Genomic DNA, 10615 nt, shown 5'->3' with positions numbered 1-10615 from the left:
ATGGAAAGATATGTGTGTGTGTGCGCGCGTGTGTGTGTGTGTGTGTGTATATATATATATATATATATATATATATATATATATATATATATATATATATATATGTGTATATTTAAGTTGCGAGAAGCGCCATCTGATAGATGATAGTGGTTTGTATGGAGAGACAGAGGCGGGAAGTTCGATTGTACAGTCACGTGGCGCTTGTGTTTTTATTGTGTTATCTACTATAGGTATTGATATGCTGCATATAGTGATGCCCGTATGAGTTTTTGTGTTGCTGGTGGGTCTAGTAGCGTAGCAGATGTCAGCTAAGGATAGTTTTTTACTACGTGCAGTATGCACGGAACTTGAATAAGAAGTTAAATTGACGTTTGAAATAAATTGCGAAGCTTTGAGTTTAAGATGGATTTATGTTGCGTTATTTGATTGAATGAAGATCTAACGGAAAATTTTTGTTAAAAGATTGACAACTTTTATCGTAGTTAGGTACTTGTCTTAAGATATAATTAATTAATTAATAAACTAATATTGAGTGATAAAGTTCGAATAATTTTTATTTTATCTTCATATAAGTCTGATCATTTTTCATTTTTTAAAGTCTTATCTCTAATGACCATGAAAAATATCCTTTTTGATAAAAAAATACTACTTTTATTATGAAGAAGTGCATAATATAAAACCCAGCATGATAAGGTAGGAAGCTGCAATGGGTAAAGAATAACTTTTCACGAATTTGGTACGGGGAAATCAAGGTATAAATAAATGTGTGTACTCTAAAAAAATATTTTAACTAAATTTATGTTTTTTTATTAACGCAGTCAGGTGCAGCCGAATGAATCTCAAATCTGTTGTTCTTTTGTAAACGCAATAATTACACAAGTATTTTGGCAATTGATCGGGCAACATATATTTAAAATTCCAAATTGAATGAATCGAGTTCTAATTCGCTCCGTATATCTGATATTTAACAGAATATTAGCATCTCCTGAGCATCTCACCCGTATTGATTATCAATTACTCTGGGCGAGGTATCCTGTTTCACGTATACCCCAGCTTTATATGTGTATTTATTTCTACAAAACATGTAGGATCTGATTGACATGATGTCCAAATTTTGTCAAAGGTGCGAATTAACATACCTTTGACACAAAAGTTCGAGTGTACTATTGCGTCAGCTGTGGAATCTGTTACGTCACCCATCGCGACGCTTATATACTTCCACCCATGCGGAAATTCTCATTTCCTTCTGATCAATACCTTCGTTATAAGTATTGGCCCAAAAAACACCTTATTCACAAGGGAAATTACAGATAGAAAAGAACTGAGATCGATCAAACAAAGTCAAGTTTATCATATTTAATCGTAATGAAGCAAGGAGCAACTCTCAAGATAATTACTATTTAACTTGCCATGCCCGTTTCATTGTACTTATGGTGTTTCTATAACGTTCTAATACATAAAAAGAAAATTTCAGTTGTCCACCAATAAACAAAGTGAAACGGGCATGGCAAGTTAAATAGTAATTATCTTGAGAGTTGCTCCTTGTTTCATTACGATTAAATATGATAAACTTGACTTTGTTTGATTGATCTCAGTTCTTTACTATCTGTAATTTCGTTGCGGAATATATCAAACTCGCCGCCTAACCTTTTACTTTTTCAAAAGTTAATTTTTTTTAGAGATTTTAGCTACATTTGCGAGTTGTTGAACAGTGTCTAAGATTTTTCGTTGCGAAAGTAAGCTTTAATTTTCCGTTTTTCTGTAAAGTGTAAATAATACGTTAATGGTTTATTCGATGAGTGTTCATATTTAGATTGCATGTTTGTATACGAGAGGTGAAATGAACGCTTACGAGAAAACTTACGGTCTAATAATCATCAAGACGATTCGATTGCACAACAACATTTTTCAGTTGAGTATTGACGATATTCTGTACTATAAAAGATATACGACACCGAATAGAAGACACAAGTTTAGGATCCAACCTTGAAAAATGATCATTGTCTGTTACTCATTTTTGAGACCAACTACTAGTCAACAAACGGATACTTTAGTTTCTACTCTATAACAAAAAAAAAAAAAAAAAAAAAAATACACATAATTTACATAAAATATTGCCTGCACCAAGAGCTACTAAGCATGATTTTAGACCGTTTGAGTTCGCAGTACTTACTCATCTGCAATTGAAAAATGCTCTCTCCTTTTGCTTCAGCTATTTCGGCTTCGACTAGTAATACGATAGCTATATCTATACCATAGAGAATAGATGTATAATTTCACGTATGCAAATTATTGTCGCACGACGTCCATTATGCGTTGAATTAAATATGTGGATACAATTGCTCTGTTTATTGCGCGTCTTTATCTTCCTTTTCTCTCCGCCAACTCTAATTTAGAGGGGAAATAAATTCAACATACCATACCTATAGGAGGGTGAGTCTTTATAAGGAAAATATGCGAATAAAACTCGCCAGAAAAGTCGTTCCACACCTTTTTCAAATGTCGTTCGAAAAGCATGCATTATGTATAATTATAGTAAATATACTAATTGAAAAAAACAAATAGATAATCGAGTTAAATAATATTGGTTGAATGAATTGATACAAGAAGACGCAGGAGTGAACATTAGACGTGTTTATTTTCATATCCGATTCTACAAGTTCCTTAATTTTCAGAATAAATAAAAATCAGCATATATTATGTCCTATGTCAAATGAAGCCTTTGTGAAAATAAATTACCCTTTCCTATATAAGAATCGCGCTATTCCGACTCCCCGGTGTGCAATTACAGTGCGTCGCCCGACAATTTCATATATGCAAATTTTCGCGATTTCCAAGAGGAGAAAAAAAAGAATATAATAAAAGCATGGAAATCTTCGACAACCGCTACGTCGTAATCAATAAGACGTGCATGAAGCTATTGGGTCTCTGGCCCTACTCGAGTCGCGTCAAAAATTACTGCAGACGCTGCGGACTCGGAATTTTCCTCTTTTCTTGCTACCTGCCTCAAGTAAGGAGAAATTTATTTATTTTTTTCAATAATTCTGTAGTCATTTTCTTCATTTTAATTAATATCATGCGCATAATTTTATTCAAGTTTATTCGTCTGTATAAGTATTTTGGTGAAGATATGGACGAAATGATCCAGAATATCGGTGTGATACTTTACATTTTCGGGATCTCTGTGAAGCTCATCACCGGTGTCACGGCCGAGGAGAGGGTCAGATGTAAAGTTGACCGGGGTCAAGCAAGGTTAGGCGAACGACTATGTTCGTATATAAAAAAGTAAAGAACTTATAATAGTTGTCCCAGTACTGGGCCCAAGTGCATAAAAAGGGCTTGAAATGCAATTTTTTGTTTCAATCGGTAGAAAATTTTCTTGGATACATGATAGTACTATGCCCTTATTTCAATTTTGCGACTGAATCTCATAATTTACGTCTATTCCAAAGGACTATACCAAAAGTGTCTCGCAGTACTGGTGCTTTTATCTTACGCGTACGGCATCTAACCCACCCTATCCCGGCTAAACTTAACGTCACCTAATATGGCGGGCTGTCTAAAGGGGATGTGGGAGCTAAAAGTACCTTTTACTGCACATACAAATTTTTATTAGACCAGAGCGCCATAAGTTAAGTTTAATAAATCATTCTAGCAAAAGATAAAGTTAATTAGAATTTCAGTTCTTTTTCTGGCATTTGAAATACAAAATACCTCATAGCGTATTTGGGAAGCTTCAATTCCCACCTCCCCTTAATATTCAAAGTTGATTTTACCGTTGGGTGTACATGCTAATATAGCTTTAAAAAATTACCACAGATGAAGACAGTCTACGAGAATACAGCCAGAGATTTTCAGACGATCGTTGATAAGGATGAGCGTAATATTTTTTTAGAATATGCCGAAAGAGGAAGAACATTGTCCATCACTTTCATAAGTACTCGTCCTTTTCGTTGTAATCACCAACTGTGCTATAATTATATTGGTAATTAAAACTCACACTTTGATCGCGTTTGTGTGCCTACCGTTGGGTCCGTTAGTTTTGGACTATTTCATCCGTCTGCAGAGTGGCTCACGTGAGCGGGTCTTCATATGGAAAGGCGAGTATCTGTGGTGGACCCGGACAAACACTATTACAAGATCTACGCAATAGAGATGTTCTCCTCTCTCCTGACGGTGGCTATACTCTCCTCCGTAGGTCCCATGTACCAGGCGATCGTTGAACACTGTCTAACTTCAATCTGATGTTTCTGCGAAGAATAAAGAATAAATTTGTTTGTATAACGAATTTTCAGGTACAGGTTGCAGATTTATACGAGAGGTGGAAAGAAGGCCGATGAAGAGACTTACGGACTGATCGTCAGGACCATTCGATTGCACACTGAGATCGTTGAGTTGAGTATCGGTGATGTTCTGTAGTAGAAATCAGAGACAAATTTTTTATTGTGAGGAGATGTTTGAGCTTTTTCAACAGGTTTACAAGGATAATTGAGGCTTCGTACACTTCGTACTTCTTGATAGAAATGGGCATTACGATCTTATTGGTGACTCTCGTTTTGGCTATTGTGAGTATTTTCCACATCGTACCTGACAAATCGTTAGAAATAAGATTGTACATATTTATACGAAATTTTCATTAGCTAATAAGCAGACTCGACAGACAATTCGACTCCCTTAGGCACATCATGATCCTACTCGGAGTAATGATACACATGTTCTATCTGATTTGGCCGAGTCAAAAGATGATCAACCACAGTACGGACCTTTTTCATGATACGTGAGTACATTCATCGCTTTGCAATGTCAGATTTTCACATATTTAGTTACTCGAACGAATGCTCTGAAAATTATTTATTTAGTTACTCGAAAGAATGGTACAAGTCTTCCATCCGGTGTCAGAATCTACTTAAGTTAATGGCTTTGAGATGCGCAGAGCCATCCCAGCAAACGGCAAGAGGATTATATGTGATGAATTTTGAAAATTATGCATCGGTACTAGTAAAAAAAAACTATCTAATGTTTTTCGTAGATGTTCTGTTGATTTTATTCGTTTTAAACAAGTCATCTTTGTTTTTTTTTTTTATGAATTTCAGCTGGTGAAGACGTCAGCTTCGTACATTACTGTTCTGTTATCTTTTCGTTAATGGTGATTTATTTGGTGGTGTTCGATATTGTTGTGTAATTAGAAGAAATTATAATTGCTGAGTAGAACTGTAAGCATTAAAATTATAATTTTAAAAAGTACAACCATGTTTTCTATAATTACGATAGTCAGCAGATTCTACCTTATACCTGAACTGACCAAAATCATTCCTTACTCAAAGAAGAATGAATCTCATTTCCGTGCTTTTTATTGTAACAATTCTTGTATAATTAAGGGAAATTCGCTTGATTTTTTTTTCATATTTATGATTCTACTTATTTCTTTGCACAAGATGATTCAGATTAGATGTAGGAGAATCATTAAACACAAAGCGGATTTTCATCTTGAAGCTATAGTGAGATTAAATGATCTTGGAATAATAAGAAATGATTGCTCTTAGTGTGCTAATTATCAATACTTGCCATTTTTAACACTGGCGATCCACGGTAAGTAGTGTATGAGCCGTCCTGACGGACGCTGGGGACATAAGAATCTTGACGGGTGATGCATTAGCGGTAGCCCGAGTATTTTCTTTGTATACTATCTTGACTGCGGTCGGTACCACCTCCGCCTATTACCGAAATTTGGATAGTCTGAAGTTCAGGCTCTGAACTGAATAAAAAACCGCTGCCAATTCTTTGGCACGTAGCTTCCTCCAACAAAATTTATAGTTCAACTATATAAAATATTGTTTAAATACATCACAGTATACATATTAATGATTTTTAAAATACTTTCAATCTTAATTATTTTATATAAGGAGCGCCCGTCACAATATCAAGTCATATCGTTTTCATGAAAAAATTTAAACCTTAATATTTTAAATACCATAGAGTTCTCATAACCTCTTAAAATCATGAATTTTCTCGAAACATTTTGAACTTTAGTTAGCGAATTGTAAGGTTTAACAAAAATAGTAATTTTCAGTTGTACAGGGTATACAGGGTGAGACAAAAAATTTGAATCCTGATATCTTTTAAACTAAACGGTTTTATAAGCTGCCAAAAGAACCTAGCCGAGGTGATCAAAAGATCGATATTTTCCCAAAATTTCAACTTAATTAAAGCCTTTTTACTCCCGTAATGGCGTACGACGTAGAAATCAATTTTTAAAAATTTCGATTTTTAGCTTGTAAACTAGTCATTAAAATGATTTCAAATTTTTACAGCAAATAGATATAATCGTTTTTTATTGTTATACATTTTATCAAAACGTTTGCCGATTTAGTTTTGGTTAACATTTTTTTTAAAATCACCTTTTTTATCATAAAAATTGAACGGAACAGTCAATCTGGAAAATCTGCGGGAAAAAGTAGGCAATTTTATGCTCTTTTAAATACACTATTGTTGAATATATTGTATAGATCATATTATCAACAAATGTTTTTATAAATTAAACAATGGCTATAATATGGCCATAAAATAGTCAGAATCAGAAAATATATATGTATGCCAAATTTTATTACGATTTTATTACGATCGATCGCGTGGTTCCAGAATTATGACGGCATACGTACATACATACACACACAGCCATCCGCACGGACATTTTCTAAAAACACATGATTCGTACTCCAAACACCTCCAAATGCGTTTCTACGAAGTTTCAGCGAAATTCAAAATTTTACTATTACAAAGCTTCCTCTTAGGAGGAAGCAATAGAGGAGGAGAAAAAAGAGAGAATTGAAAATTAATTATTTTGCTGAAAGGGCAATTTTTTGAACAAAATATCATAACCATTAGAAAAGTTTCATTGAAATATTCGAAGTGCGATGCTCATAAATAAGCATTAACAACATATCAAAGAAATTTAATGTAAAAACACGCATTTAGGTTAAGAAGCTAATTAATAGTATAATAAGACACGGTGCTTCCGGGCGACACGGTGTACAAAAAACGTATACTTGCCATCATGACGCTACCGCGCCTCTCGATAATACAGAGTGTATAATCATACTCTTAATTATGGTCTTCTTGATCCATGCAGTATAATATAGGCGTAGAAGAATAGTAAAGATTAAACAAATTTTACTGAATTCATTTATTTGAAATAACAATATATGTCAGCATCAAAAATTATGTAGGATCGTAGCATGTTCAGCAGATGCTCGCGCTTATAACAACGATGACAATGAAACATGCACATACGCGCGCTAAATAATATATTTATAACAATATCAAACTCTAAAATAATTAAATTAATGACGTATTATCTGACATTGTGCAATTAATATTAATACATATGGAACGTCGGATGATTCGATGAGATGCCTATTTCGTAAAAGTATATACTACTAATTATGATAATTAACTATATTATTACCTGATTCATATATATTTTCTTTTCTCTCGGATATGCATTACGCGTGTACACAATAAATCGCATTAAAAATCGCATACGGCTTACTGGTCTCAAATATAAAAGAATATGTGCTACTACAAACTAAATGCTAAACTAACATAATGTTGGCGATACAATCTTACACGTAATTGATATAATAATCCGATAGAATATTCACAATGTCGAATAGAAAGAAAGCAGAAAAAGGACAAAGAGTAGTACACAGACACTGCTTTTGTGTATACGCATTGTAACGATAAAACAATTTCGTTCACACGGATAAAAAGTTTTTCAACGCTGATAAAAAACAGATGATATAAACATAGATTTTTTTTCACATAGAGTAATGATTATAAAAACGAAAAGATTTTTTTCTCTTCACACAAGCAAAACGTAGTGAACCTGCAAGCGTCTCGCTCGAGACTGTCGTGTACGTATATTACAAGTCTTCAATTTATACCTCATTTATCGAAAAAAATTCAAGTTTTTCTCAATATAACCCGCTTTGATTATCGTAGACTTAGTCAAGCGCTATTCAAACAATAAACTGGGTATACACGCGCACTTGAATTTTTTCGGACAAAACCATCAATAATAGGAAGCGTGTGAATTCTACGAATAATACTGCCGTAAAGTCCTTACGATTTGACGTGCGAATAACAATGAAACGTAGTGTGTGGCACCATTTTTTTGGATAATTTTTTTTCCCATTCCTAGGGCTCTCTGGACGGGCCAACCTGCGACGCCTTGGACATTACGATGCAATTCCTTTCAAATGAATTTCGCTCTACGCGTTTTAATACTAAAGAAGAGTGTGAGTATTATTTTCTTTGATCGTACTACATATATGCGGAAAAATATATTAGTTATATATGCGGGCTCTAGAGCTGTCTCTATTCGGGGGGATAATATCATTTATACACATGGTTATTTTTTCCCTCTTTTTACAATCCTCCTGTGAGTGTATGTGTGTACATCGCAATATACAGGCCACTTTTAGCTCCATAAGAGTGTAAAAAGAAAAGTTTGCTCGTACTGTCTTCCTAAATATCGCAAGCTTAATAACCCGTTCGACGTAAATCGCATACTATCCCGTCCTCTATCATCGCATTTCTGTCTTTTTTTGTTTCTTTTAAAACATTCAACTACACATATAGAAATATAATTAATATTTTCCTAGTTTAACTATACAACATTAGGGTTAACTATTTTTTTTTTTAATATGTACAATCATAATTATGACACTGATATATTCTTGCATGACATGTATAATAAAATATCCAGCTATTATATCGGTATATATTTATGTTATGCTCTCGCCTTTTACCGCGGGGGTAAGAGGGACCGACGAATGTCTGTCGCGAGACGCAACTTTGATATTCGGCTTTTTTTTGCGAAAAGAAAAGAAAACTCAGATTTTAACAACGAATGAGACTAATGAATCTGAATATAATGGCTCGATGCAATGAATTTTTTTTCATCTCTTTCTCGTTGATCAACAACAATGAAAACAGCGTTCGTGTAAAAAAAACTACATTCCTCAAAGGCGTCGGTACGTCTCTCCGCGACATACATAGTTCAAAAAGTAAAATTCGTGACAGCAGCGACTTTAAAAAGTTTTTCGGCTACAAAAGCGTTCGAAATAAAAAATAAAAACGGCGACTCGGTTTCACGGAATACAACAATACGTGCGACGCTTAACAGGTCGTCGTCCAAAAACAAAAGAAAAAAACATAAAGAATTTTCAAAATTTGCCTGCGGGCAACCACTACGCGTCGGCCTCTTTTCATCGACACATCTGCCAGTCTTCGGAGAGTTTAATAATAATAATATATACGCGCTCTTTCTTTCGCGACGTTTGATGTCCGATTCAGTACGTTGTGTGTGACGGTTATATTTGTATATCTCCGGCCCTGCTCTCATTTACATGCAATACACAGAATGTACATTGAAATCTGGCGCCTCAGGATCGGCCGTCGCGCGACGACTCGACTCGTCCGAAGGAATACCGTATCGGTACATTATACACATATATTAAATATATAGACAATATCTTGTATACAGCGTGAGAATCCAAAATATATAGAACATACATCTCGTCTCGTCTGCGGCCGTCGCGGTAAAAAAGAAAAAAAGTTATAACGGTAAAACAATAATTTAAAGGGAAGGAGAAACGAACGAGGCGCTTTTTTTCTTCACAGTGTTCTCCTGCTCACATGCACATTCTCTCCATCTTAAACATTCGTCGAGGATATACGTGTATCCCTCTCTCATGACTAGAGTCAAAATTTTCCGAGCAACTCGTATTTCGACCGAACGTTCAGCTTGATCCTTACGCTCGTAAATTATAATATACCTATGTGTGTCTGCACAACACGTATACACTATAGTCTCTGCCTTCCTCGTACATCATCCAGACATTCACATCTTCGCGTTCTCATCTCGTGTCTTTAGCCATCGGACGTCGAACCGGCCTCTCTCTCTCTCTCTCTCTCTCTCTCTCTCACTCTCTCTCACTTTCTTATATATAGGAACTAAGATGTAGTGTAATCGTATTCGTATCATCGCGATCGTTTGTCTTTAGCTTTCCGCCGGCGGACGATCGAAAGAGAGAAGAAGAATGATTCGAAGAGTGGAGCTGATAGTTCCTTCTCCATCGGTTCGTTTGCGATATACACCTGTCCTTGTTAGTACGGGTGTCGAACTGAGCGTGTTCATCGGTTGGCTCTTCACTGGTAGGACTGCTGCCTGAACATACTGCTGATCTCCTCGATGGACTTGTTCCTGGTCTCGGGCACCTTGTAGAAGATGAACAGGGTGAAGAAGGCCTGCAGGCCAGCGAAGATGAAGAAGACGTTCGATTTTATCACCCCGACCAGAGGTGGGAACATGATGCCCACGAGGAAGTTGGCGCTCCAGTTGATGGCGATGGCGACCGAGGTGGCGGTCGGTCGGGCCGACTGGTTGAACAGCTCGGACACGAGGAACCATGGGATGCTACCGGGACCAGTGGCGAATAGCACGATAAACACGAAGACCAGCAGGACGGCCATTATCGAGGCGGCTGGGTGTCCACCCTTTCCTTCATCGTCGCCCTGAAAGCACGAGAATCGGTGTTGTAGGCATATTGAC

At 35.8% G+C, this 10615-nt stretch overlaps 1 protein-coding gene and 1 pseudogene across 11 annotated transcripts in view; one reads left to right on the top strand and one right to left on the bottom strand.

Moving 5' to 3' along the window:
- Or136PSE (odorant receptor 136 pseudogene) lies at positions 2867 to 5144 on the top strand (annotated as a pseudogene).
- Positions 7169 to 10615, bottom strand: part of LOC100118965 (solute carrier family 2, facilitated glucose transporter member 3) — a 47475-nt gene continuing 44028 nt past the window's right edge. For all 11 annotated transcript variants that reach the window (XM_032598988.1, XM_016990336.3, XM_032598986.1 and 8 more), the window contains one exon: positions 7169 to 10578. In XM_032598988.1, coding sequence (XP_032454879.1) covers positions 10213 to 10578 — 366 coding nt within the window. In that variant the 3' untranslated portion in view covers positions 7169 to 10212. The remainder of the gene's footprint in view (positions 10579 to 10615) is intronic.

This window comes from Nasonia vitripennis, chromosome 1 (assembly GCF_009193385.2).
Source record: "Nasonia vitripennis strain AsymCx chromosome 1, Nvit_psr_1.1, whole genome shotgun sequence".
Taxonomy (NCBI): domain Eukaryota; kingdom Metazoa; phylum Arthropoda; class Insecta; order Hymenoptera; family Pteromalidae; genus Nasonia; species Nasonia vitripennis.
Note: the sequence above shows the minus strand (reverse complement) of the source record. Positions and strands in the feature narration are given on the sequence as shown.